This window comes from Monodon monoceros, unplaced genomic scaffold (assembly GCF_005190385.1).
Source record: "Monodon monoceros isolate NGI ecotype Baffin Bay Population unplaced genomic scaffold, NGI_Narwhal_1 Super_Scaffold_12, whole genome shotgun sequence".
Lineage (NCBI taxonomy): Eukaryota > Metazoa > Chordata > Mammalia > Artiodactyla > Monodontidae > Monodon > Monodon monoceros.
This window is the reverse complement of record NW_021703768.1, coordinates 143,698,002-143,710,262: the sequence shown is the minus strand read 5'-3', so window position 1 is coordinate 143,710,262 and position 12,261 is coordinate 143,698,002. Positions and strand designations below refer to the sequence as shown.

The 12,261-nt window shown below is 49.1% G+C and overlaps 1 protein-coding gene across 2 annotated transcripts in view; it reads left to right on the top strand.

Annotated features, from left to right (window-relative positions):
• Positions 1-12,261, top strand: part of SLIT3 (slit guidance ligand 3) — a 620,113-nt gene that overhangs the window by 574,375 nt on the left and 33,477 nt on the right. For both annotated transcript variants that reach the window (XM_029218173.1, XM_029218174.1), the window contains 3 exons: positions 1,319-1,458; positions 3,132-3,225; positions 7,546-7,683. In XM_029218173.1, coding sequence (XP_029074006.1) covers positions 1,319-1,458; positions 3,132-3,225; positions 7,546-7,683 — 372 coding nt within the window. The remainder of the gene's footprint in view (positions 1-1,318; positions 1,459-3,131; positions 3,226-7,545; positions 7,684-12,261) is intronic.

Here is a 12,261-nt window from a genome sequence, read left to right as displayed (position 1 = left end):
CTCCAGCTCCAGAGCTCAGGCCCGAGGACCCTTCCCCCAGCCTTTTGTAGAGAATGTGACCCAGTTTTCAGGTCACAGAGGGAAGGAGGTTATTTAGGATTCTAGGACCACAAAAATCCACTTCCTATTAGTTTAGTGTCGTTGTTTAGCTAAACGCCCAAGTCAGAGCAGTCTCTGAAATGGAGAGAGGCCTGGAATTCCAGGTCTGAGGCTGGAACACACGTTCGTGGATGGGGGTGTATGTCCCCGGTCCCTGACGAGGGGGGGATGGGCCACAGAAAGAGTGAGATTCCCTGCAGCGCTTCTTTAATCAAACGCTCGGCTCCCACCTGCATCCTCCCGGCGCCCCCTCGCCCCTTGTCAGCTGCCCAGAACCGACTTCATCAGTGCTGACTTACTTTGCATGTCTAATCCTGGGGAAGTGGCCAAGGTCGGGCAGAGGACGGGGGTTGAGGTTTTTATCCAAGAGGTTTAACACTCCAGAGACAGGTTAAGGAAATGCATCATACTGATCAGTGGTGTGTTCAGCCAGGCTCACCAGGAAGTGTTGGCAGGAGAGGGGCCCTCCCACCCTTCCCTCAGCCCCCAGAAGCTGGAGGGGGCTCAGAAGTAGCAGGAATACCTGACAGGGAGAAATGGCATCCCTGAGAATAAGGTTAAGGAGGTGGGTAGTTTCGCCTAGAACTAAATCTAGCTAACATGTTCTGAACATTTTCGCTGTGCTGTGTACCCTTCTAAGCGTTTTACTTGTATAATCTCATTTAATGCCTGCAGGGGGTAGATAATAGCACCAGTCAACAGATAAGGAAACTGAGATGCAGAATTTAACTCCTAAGAAACCTGGTTGCGGAGCCTGATCTATGTCCTGCTCCAGATACAAGCTGCCCTTGAGTAGAAAATCACCAAAAGGGCAGGGTTCGTTTTGCTCTTTCTCTCCTTGTCTGCAAAAGAGCCTATCCAGAGGCTGCTTCGGAGACAGCTGGAGGAATTTAAGCTCTACCCAGGAAACTACATCCAGCTGGGGGAGTGGTGAAAGAGGCACGGCCGGTGGGAATTGCCCCCTGGCGAGGTAGCCATCCAGGGCCAGGGGAGACGGAATACTGCCCAGAGACAGGGGGCTAGATGAAATGCCCTCTTAGGCTCCTAAGGGTCTTCCTGCTCAGGACCCCAAGACCTCCGGGGTCCACCGTGCTGTCCGGGACCTCCATCCAGAGGAGAAACCTGACTGATTCTATTTTCCACCTTCCCCTTCTGCCGCTCCAACCCACCCCTCTCCCTGATCCACGGCTCCCCTCTTCGCACCCACACATCCCCAAAGCTGCTCCTGCCCCCTGGGCTTCGAGGGGCAGCGGTGTGAGATCAACCCAGATGACTGCGAGGACAGTGACTGTGAGAACAACGCCACCTGTGTGGACGGGATCAACACCTATGTGTGTGTGTGCCCACCAGACTACACAGGTGAGCCCCCTGACGCCCGAGCGCGGGTTGCTGTGTGCAGGCTGTGGCTTGTCGTGCGTTCGAAGAGTACCACTTTCTTAGCTTCTTCCAAAGACTCCACCTCCTGTCCCCCTCTGGACAAAGTCTTGAACCCCCACAACCTGGTAGTGTGTTATGAGGGGCTTCCCAGAGGCCCTCTCTTCTAGCTTGTCTACCCTCTGCCACCCCTCACCCCACCCCCTGCAAATCACTAGCTCCTCCCCACTTTGAACAGTTCCCCAGGGCCCTTTCAGCTGTCTGTTCATTTGGTTCATGTTCATCCCCTCCTTCGGGAACCCTGGAGCCCTGGTAGTGTCTGAAGCCAGCACAGAGGCACTTGCATCGTGGTCATGCTCCGTTCGGGTCTGAACTGACGGTGGGCAGATGGGCACGGGTGGAGGGAGCTGAGGAAACACGCATTAAGGCGGTTTCCTGCCTGCGTCTGCCGTGGACCGGGGTGCAGTTCTGGCTTGTTGTACTTTGTTCCCGAGAATGGGACGTAGTGGTTTTGTCTGTGCCAGAAAACGTCAAAAAGTGTCCCCCACAGACACCTCTCTGGGTGTCTCCAGCAGATGAGGGGAGGCTTAGAAGGCACACAGTGCTCTCTGTGGTCTTGAGAGACCAGGGCAAAATGAGGACGGGGTGGGAGGCAGCTTATCCTCACCACAACAGAGAACAGACGCCGGGGCTATGCCTGTCATGCTTTTACTCCCCGGCCGTCTTCAGGACCGTCCTCTGCCCTGTCCCCTGGGAGCCGCAGCCCAGGCTGCCTTCTCCTGCCCACGCCTGTCCTCTGAATGAACCTCCCTGGCTGGAAGTTTGTTTCTTCTAGATCCCTCTCCACCTGGCTTGCCGGGGGTGGAATGTGAGGAAGCGCAAAGCTCAGAGATGCATCTGCCAGGGACCTCTCCCCTGCCGTCCTATCTTACCTCCCACATTCCCAAAACACACTTTCAGGTGGTGTGAGTATTTCAGGGCTTATATCCTTGGGTATTTATGGCCTGTTAGGCATTTTCTGACACTGTGAATTTCAAAGGGGATGTATCCAGAGACCAGAACTACACATTCTTTCCATATTTTCTTCTCTGAGAAAATCCAAGGGGTTTATTACTTATCTGTAACAGGTGGACTGAGCTAAGCACTGTCCCCTCCCCCCAGGAAGCCTCTGGGTTTCCACTGAGTTTTCCCGTCATCGCGCTGACAGCTCTGTGTTGTAATTAATTCCCTGCTTATTTGTAGATACACCCCCCGCACTAGCCATGGGGGGGAGGGGGGGACAGGGCCAGGTCACGGCTGTGTCCCCAGCACAGTGCTGCCACACGGGAGGTGCTCCACACATGGGTGTGGAAGGAAAAATAAATAAGCATAGCCCAAGGTCAGGGGTGATTTCAGCTGCCGCCGCCCCTAAATAATCAAGTGAGATAGCCAAATGGTGGTGCAGTGACCGTGCCCGGGTGAGGTCCTGCAGTCTTCCCATGGTCACTGCCAGGGAGATCGAGGCTGAGGCACAGGAGAAAGGAGAGGCCAAAAGAGCAAATGCAGGGCCCCTGATACCCGTGACCTCCTGGCCAGGGGCTGGATGAACCTGACTTCTAGCCAGGGCATCCCCCCGGTACCCTCCCTGATGCCTGGGTTCTCTCTACCCGCCCCACCAGGTGAGCTGTGCGACGAGGTGATCGACCACTGCGTGCCCGGGATGAACCTCTGTCAGCATGAGGCAAAGTGCGTCTCCCTGGACAGAGGATTCAGGTGAGGCTCATTCATGCCCAGCACCGGGTCCCAAGGACTCGGCTCCAGCAGTCTGGGTTTGAGGCAGAGACTCTGGGGCTCCCTCCAAATTTTTTTTTCCTCTCTTTCTGCCTGTTACTTGTTTGTTACCGTGTGCTTTTCTGTATCTCTTTCTGCCTGTTACTTGTTTGTTACCGTGTGCTTTTCTGTATCTCTGACCAGTCATGGTCTAATCCTCTTAGTCTCTCTCTGTCTCTCTTTCTGAGCCTCTGTGTCTGTCCTCTCTGTTCCCTCTCCCTCTCCCTCAGGCCCCAGATCCTCACTGTACTGAAGGCAGTGGGTAGCGCAGGAGGTTTTCAATTCCCTCCCTCCAAGGCCCTTGCCGTGGGCCTGGGGGAGGAAAAGTTGACACAAAACAAAGGTTAAGAAAAGAAGCAATTCCTAGGGCCCTAGATTCTGGCTCTGAGTGCTGCTGGGGTTCTGAGGAGGTGGGTGGGGAGAACTTTCTGGAGCAGAGAGGGAAGCCCCCCCACCCTAGGAGGTGGGATGTGAAGTGACCACCAAAGAATGGGTGGAGTTGGGATGCACTGCGAGAAAGAGGGAGCCCCACAGGTGGGAGAAGAGTCTAGAGTAGGTGAGGGTGAGAGGGGGCCATAAGCACCTCTTCCTGTGTTTTCCCTTTCTATCTGGATATCCCAACCCTAGAGCTTACCACCAGGGAAAACGCAAGAGGCGTGTAGGGCCTCTGGCTTCAGAGGGAGCAAAGGAAGCTGCGGTCCTTTGGTGCGTGCACCCTCCTTCAAGTCTGCCTTACCTGCTCCTGTCCCCTCGGAGATGTGCTGGGTGGGCTTTCACATAATCGAGTTCCCTGAGCTTGAGTAAGAGCGAGGGATGCCTCCCCCCGACCCTGCTTTTCCCACTCCAGGATTTGACTCCAGATCAGGGCTGCTCTTCAACTGAAGGAAGAGCAAAGGGGTAGGAAGAGATGCTTAAAACACAAACTTGAACCCAAAGCTGAGCCAGCTGGACTGACAGGAAAAGTGCTTTGCGTGTACCTAAAGGGGCAGTGATGGCGACTGGGCATCTGAGCTGTGAAGAGTGGGTAGAATATCTGTAGATGGAAAGGAGATCAGTGGCATTCCAGGCTGAGTGGACGGCAAGCTCAGAGGAAGCTGGCTTGGACGAGCATGGCGAGCTTGGAGACTGGTCAGAAGTGGTCCAGGGTGCAGGTCTGGGAATGGGGTGCTACAGACTTAGGACCAGAGATCACGATTCTCTACTGCTTGTCCCTGGAAACTCTCTCTACTGTAACCAAGACCCCTTGAGTTCAAGGACAATATAGAATATAGAAACCAGTCTCGCTTTCAAAATCTTGAGATAATATTGATATATTTATGCACAGTGTCTCTTAGAATCTTGAAGAGGTCTACAGGCCAACTCAATAATGTTGATTTTTTTTTTTCTTCTTTTTGAGATGCATTTAAATGAAAAGTCCCTTCTCCCAGTGCAGCATTTTATAATGTTATCGCCCTCCCCTGCCATCACCATAACAACTCACATCCCAAGGCAGGGAACAGGGGCATTAACAAAAGAGATGTGCAGTCAGTGCAACCTTTGCCCAAGTTTGAAGATGTTTATCCTTGGGGATTTCCTTGTATGCTGTTCTAATGAGGCCTCAACTCAACAGATAGTACTCTCTCAGTATCTGTGACATGAACACTGAAGTAATAATATACTGAAGCCCTGAAAATAATAATGAACACTGCCCATACACACTGAAAATAATAACAGAAACAAAGATGGCAGTGGCTAGCATGCACTGAACACTCCCTCTGTGTCAGGCACTGTGCATTAGTATCTCACTTAACACTCGGCAATCTTAGGATGTAGAAACTGTTACCCACCTCCTGTGTGGGGCTGAGGCTCAGTGAGGTGGAGCAAGCAGCCGACACACGTGCACAGAAAGGGATGCGAGTCAATCCGGGCCTGACTGATTCCTCGGCTAAATCCAGAGGCTACTGAAGTCACTTGGTAACTCCTCGACCAGAATCAGTAGGTCGAATGCGTATCAAAATTGCATAACCCTTACGCTTTAGAAAAAAGATAAAGGCAACACGTTTGAGGACAACAGGGAATGCAGATTATACCACCAGATGCTTGTCTTTGGCCGATGAAGAAGTGTTGTAGAGATCCTTGCTATTGGAGGTAAGGTCCATGAACCAGCAGTATCAGCATCCCATGGGAGCTTGTTGGGAATGCTAATCCCCAGGCCCCACCCAGACTCCCTGAATCCGCAGCTGCACTTTAACAAGACCCCCGGGTGTTTCGTTTAGGAAGCGCAGGTGTGGAGAGGGCTGTAGCACTGGGAGAAAAGAAGGGTGTAAACACATCTTCCTCCAGACTTCCACTGCTTCATCTGCGAGGGAGCATGGCTTCCCTAATTCCTCATAAAGACCTGCTCAGTAGCCTCGAATTCCATGCTTATCAGGCTGGGTTTTGCCCTATAAGTGGTGAGCAGCTATTATTGCCTTGGTGAAGCTCATACAGCTTGAGTTGCTCTGCAGGTACTTCTTAGAATTCAGGAGACACAAACACAGATGCCTGCTGGGGCCAGGTTTAACCCTAGCAGAGGCCTGGCTTGTGATATATTGAGCATGTGCCCCCAAAAGGCATCCCCAAGCTGTTCCTTTAAAAGCCTAGGAAGGAATGGGGGCTAAGACGTGAAAGTTTGCACCTTCTGGTGCAGCAATAGGTCACATATATCAGATTTACCCATCAAATAAGTAAAGGTAAATAGGTCAGATCTTAGCAGATTTCACAGCTTTTGGACGCAGGTCCAGTAAATCCTCGGATTCTAGAACTCGCCCCCCCCCGGGACACCCCACCCCCTGAGTATCTTACCTTGCCATGCTGAATTCACAGCATGCACCATGTTCTGGCAGCCCCAGCACTGCCAGGATCTACTTGTGATGCCAGCCCACTTCCAGCCATCCTAAAGGGGGTGGAGTGAGGAGAGGGTGGAGGGACGACTATCCCTTTGTCCTGATGCTTCCCCAGCCAGGCTCCTGCGTCACATGAGTATTCCAAGGTCTCACTTCCCTCCCCGCCTGGCCACCCGTACCACACTTTCACCTGCCCGTACCACCTTCCTCCTCTGACTTGGATAAGTGGTTATTATTTACACTCCGCCCAGCAGAATTCAGCCAGTGAGCCCAGAGAGGTGTGCAGGCTCCAGGCCCTGCCGGAGGTAGAGGAGCCAGGAAGCATTTGTGTTCACACGTGCCTGTGTGCTGAAGCCGCTGTGAGTAAGGTGGTACCTTTGGTCTCTTCCTTGCTGGGACTTTGGCACATTGTCACCCCAGACAGAGGAGCCCAGAGATGTGTGTCTCAGGCCCATGTTTAGGGAGACCCGCCGCCAGCAGCCGTCTCTGGCCGGGCTGAAACCTGGGTCAGCAAGGACGTGATGGAGCTGCTGACACCATGCTCCTCAGGGAGGGGCGGGTCAGCCTGCAGGGCCTGGGTTGGGTCAGTAGCTCCCCTCCTCTCCCCTGGAGACCAGGAGGCATTTATCAAGGGCAAAGGGATTCACCTTCTTATATCAGCCCGAATCCCTGGGAAAAAAATGAACAAACAATAGAATAGAATCAAAGGGAGCATCCTTATCAGCACGTTCTACATATCACACTGACAGTCTACTCAGTGTGGATCTAGTGCCCTGCACAGTGTATCACGTGATTTTTAAAACCACCATAAGAGGTGAAGTTATTGATCATCAGTCACGTTGAAAAGTGAAGAAACTGAAACACAGAGAGGCAGTGAGTGGCAGATACACCGAGAACAGGGTCTGACGCACGTTAGCTGTAAACGAAGGATCACCGACACACGTAAGTGTTCCACGGCGGGGGGCCTCAGGGAAGTCAGGTCAGCTTTCCTGGAGCCCTGGTTTCCTCCTGGTATTGGAGAGGGACCGATCCTCCTTCACAGGGTGCTGGGAGGCCTTAGCAAGGCACCCTGTGAAAGGTGCTTAGCCCAGTGCCTGGCCCAAAGGCAGGCTAAGCTGAATACTAGTTAGTTCTGTGTAGACAGTGGTGGATCCAAGCCAAAACCTGTGTGACCGCAGCCCTGCACTGCTCAGCCGGCTCCTGACGAGATGCCCCACGTGAAGCAGGCAGACATCGCATTGCAGTGACCAGAGGCTGTGGACAGCCCATGAGACCCATTGCAGGCCAGGCTTTGGGGAGCCCGCAAGAGCTGCGGGGGCTTGGCTACGTGGGTAGATAGAGGAGAGGCTGCCTAGAAGCCGGCCAGGCCGTAGAACAGCCTCGCTCTGCTGTGTTCCAGGTGCGAATGTCTCCCTGGCTACAGCGGGAAGCTCTGCGAGGTGAACAGTGATGACTGCGCAGCCCACAGGTGCCGCCATGGGGCCCAGTGCGTGGATGCGGTCAACGGCTACACGTGCATCTGCCCCCAGGGCTTCAGGTATGGTCAAGGGGCCAGATGGCAGGGGGGCAGCGGGCTGGGGGCTGGTGGGCCCAGGCAGCCAGGGTGGAGACCCAGACAGCCCTAGCCCTAGGTCTCTGTGGTGCCTTTATTCCCCCAAACCTTCTTCAGCCCTTCCAAGTGCCAGAGCAGACCTTATTCACCCCATGCTGTAGATGGAAAAAAAGAGGTACCCTAGGCAACCATGTGGAAGTCGGGCTTAGGGTCCGGCTCATATTATGTCAAACTTTGGCGTGATTCCATCTAACGAAAGATGCTACCGTTCTGGAGCCCAGCTTGCAGGGTGTGGGTAGCCACATGGCCACGCTGGCAGGAGTCTTCTTTCTAGGCTGGAGAACAAAAGCAGTATGGTGCCCTAATGGCAGGAAAATGGAGGTGAATGGGAGGGTTTGGGGGTCAGTCATTGGAATCAGTGAAGCCAGGAGAGAAAGGGGAGACTGGAGGCCCTGGCCAGGGGGTCAGATGTCTGTGTGGTACGTGGAAGGGGTATGAGGGTGCCAGCTCTCGCTCCCACACTGACTGGAAGGGAAGGGCCCAGGGGAGCATGGAGGGGAGGCAGGGACCACGTAAGGGGGGTCAGACTGGGGGACAGTCCTGTATACATGTCAGTACTCATGGAGGTATAGATCTGACTGTGCAGCTGAGCCCTGGTCATAGACTCTGAGAACGTGAGCCTGGAAGGAACCATGAGTTCTCAAGGCAGTTGGTTCCAAAGCCTGATTGAGACCATCTGCATGCGAGGCTTGTGAAAATATAAGTTCCAGAGCCCCACCCCAGAGTTCCGAAATTAGAATCTGGGGTGGGGAGAAGGAGTTGGAAACCCACACTTTCAAACAAAAAAAAATTTTAATTGTGGTAAAATGCACATAACACAAAATTTACCGTCTTAAGCATTTTTAAATGTACCGTAAGTACATTCTTATTGCTGTGCAAACATCACCACCATCCATCTCCAGAACTCTTTTTTTTTTGGCTGTGTTGGGTCTTTGTTGTTGCACGCGGGCTTTCTCTAGTTGCTGCGAGTGGGGGCTACTCTTTTTTTTTTTTAACATCCTTATTGGAGTATAATTGCTTTACAATGGTGTGCTAGTTTCTGCTGTGTAACAAAGTGAATCTGCTCTACGTATACATATATCCCCATATCTCCTCCCTCTTGCGTCTCCCTCTGTCCCACCCTCCCTATCCCACCCCTCTAGGTGGTCACAAAGCACCGAGCTGATCTCCCTGTGCTATGCAGCTGCTTCCCGCTAGCTATCTGTTTTACATTTGGTAGTGTATATATGTCCATGCCACTCTCTCACTTTCTCCCAGCTTACCCTTCCCCACCCACGTCCTCAAGTCCATTCTCTATGTCTGCATCTTTATTCCTGTCCTGCCTCTAGGTTCATTAGTACCTTTTTTTTTAGATTCCATCTGTATGTGTTAGCATATGGTATTGGTTTTTCTCTTTCTGACTTTACTTCACTCTGTATGACAAACTCTAGGTCCATCCACCTCACTACAAATAACTCCATTTCATTTCTTTTTATGGCTGAGTAATATTCCGTTGTATATATGTGCCACATCTTCTTCATCCATTCATCTGTCGATGGACACTTAGACTGCTTCCATATCCTGGCTATTGTAAGTAGTGCTGCAATGAACATTGTGGTACATGACTTGTTTTGAACTACGGTTTTCTCAGGGTATATGCCCAGTAGTGGGATTGCTGTGTCATACGGTAGTTCTATTTTTAGTTTTTTAAGGAACCTCCTCCATACTGTTCCCCACAGTGACTGTATCAATTTACATTCCCAGCAACAATGGAAGAGGGTTCCCTTTTCTCCACACCCTCTCCAGCATTTATTGTTTGTAGATCTTTTGATGATGGCCATTCTGACTGGTGTGAGATGATATCTCATTGTAGTTTTGACTTGCATTTCTCTAATGATTAGTGATGTTGAGCGTCCTTTCATGTGGTTGTTGCCAATCTGTATATCTTCTTTGGAGAAATGTCTATTTAGGTCTTTTGCCCATTTTTGGATTGGGCTGTTTGTTTTTTTGATATTAAGCTGCATGAGCTGCTTGTATATTTTGGAGATTAATCCTTTGTCAGTTTCTTCATTTGCAAATATTTTCTCCCATTCTGAGGGTTGTCTTTTCATCTTGTTTATGTCTTCCTTTGCTGTGCAAAAGTTTTAAGTTTCATTAGGTCCCATTTGCTTAGTTTTGTTTTTATTTCCATTTCTCTAGGACGTCGGTCAAAAAGGATCTTGCTGTGACTCATGTCATAGAGTGTTCTGCCTGTGTTTTCCTCTGAGAGTTCATATTACAGTGTCTGCCCTTACATTTAGGTCTTTAATCCATTTTGAGTTAATTTTTTATTTGGTGTTAGGGAGTGTTCTAATTTCATTCTTTTAGATGTAGCTGTCCAGTTTTCCCAGCACTACTTATTGAAGAGGCTGTCTTTTCTCCATTGTATATTCTTGCCTCCTTTATCAAAGACAAGGTGACCATATGTGCGTGGGTTTACCTCTGGGCTTTCTATCCTGTTCCATTGATCTGTATTTCTTTTTTTTTGTGCCAGTACCATATTATCTTGATTACCGTAGCTTTGTAGTATAGTCTGAAGTCTGGGAACCTGAGTACTCCAGCTCCGTTTTTCTTTCTCAAGATTGCTTTGGCTATTCAGGGTCTTTTGTGTTTCCATACAAATTGTGAAATTTTTTGTTCTAGTTCTGTGAAAAATGCCAGTGGTAGTTTGATAGGGATTGTATTGAATCTGTAGATTGCTTTGGGTAGTAGAGTCATTTTCACAATGTTGATTCTTCCAATCCAAGAACATGGTATATCTCTCCATCTGTTTGTGTCATCTTTAATTTCTTTCATCAGTATCTTATAGTTTTTTGCATACAGGTCTTTTGTCTCCTTAGGTAGGTTTATTCCTAGGTATTTTATTCTTTTTGTTGCAATGGTAAATGGGAGTGTTTCCTTAATTTCTCTTTCAGATTTTTCATCATTAGTGTATAGAAATGCAAGAGATTTCTGTGCATTAATTTTGTATCCTGTTACTTTACCAAATTCATTGATTAGCTCTAGTAGTTTTCTGGTAGCATCTTTAGGATTCTCTATGTAGAGTATCATGTCATCTGCAAACAGTGACAGTTTTACTTCTTTTCTGATTTGGATTCCTTTTATTTCTTTTCCTTCTCTGATTGCTGTGGCTAAAACTCCCAAAACTATGTTGAATAGTAGTGGTGAGAGTGGGCAACCTTGTCTTCTTCCTGATCTTAGTGGAAATGGTTTCAGTTTTTCACCATTGAGGACGATGTTGGCTGTGGGTTTGTCATATATGACCTTTATTATGTTGAGGAAAGTTCCCTCTGTGCCTACTTTCTGGAGGGTTTTTATCATAAATGGGTGTTGAATTTTGTCGAAAGCTTTCTCTGCATCTGTTGAGATGATCATATGGTTTTTCTCCTTCAATTTGTTAATATGATGTATCACGATGATTGATTTGCGTATATTGAAGAATCCTTGCATTCCTGGGATAAACCCCACTTGATCATGGTGTATGATCCTTTTAATGTGTTGTTGGATTCTGTTTGCTAGTATTTTGTTGAGGATTTTTGCGTCTATGTTCATCAGTGATATTGGCCTGTAGTTTTCTTTCTTTGTGACATCTTTTTTTGTAGTATCTGTCTGGTTTTGGTATCAGGGTGATGGTGGCCTTGTAGAATGAGTTTGGGAGTGTTTCTCCCTCTGCTATAGTTTGGAAGAGTTTGAGAAGGATAGGTGTTAGCTCTTCTCTAAATGTTTGATAGAATTCACCTGTGAAGCCATCTGGTCCTGGGCTTTTGTTTGCTAGCAGATTTTTAATCACAGTTTCAATTTCAGTGCTTGTGACTGGTCTGTTTATATTTTCTATTTCTTCCTGGTTCAGTCTTGGAAGGTTATGCTTTTCTAAGAATTTGTCCATTTCTTCCAGGTTGTCCACTTTATTGGCACATAGTTGCTGGTAGTAATCTCTCTTGTATTTCTGCAGTGTCAGTTGTTACTTCCTTTTCATTTCTAATACTGTTAATTTGAGTCTTCTCCCTTTTTTTCTAGATGAGTCTGGCTAATGGTTTCTTGATTTTGTTTATCTTCTCAAAGAACCAGCTTTTAGTTTTATTGATCTTTACTATTGTTTCCTTCATTTCTTTTTCACTTATTTCTTTTTTTTAATAAATTTATTTATTTTTGGCTGCATTGGGTCATTGTGGTGCTCAGGCTTCTCACTGCGGTGGCTTCTCTTGTTGCAGAGCACGGGCTTTAGGCATGCAGACTTCAGTAGTTGCGGCACACAGGCTCAGTAGTTGTGGCTTACGGGCTCTAGAACGCAGGCTCAGTAGTTGTGGAGCACAGGCTTAGTTGCTCTGCGGCATGTGGGATCTTCCTGGACCGGGGATCAAACCCATGTCCCCTGCATTGGCAGGCGAATTCTCAACCTCTTCACCACCAGGGAAGCCCTTTTTCATTTATTTCTGATCTGATCTTTATGATTTCTTTCCTTCTGCTAACTCGGGGGGGGGGGGG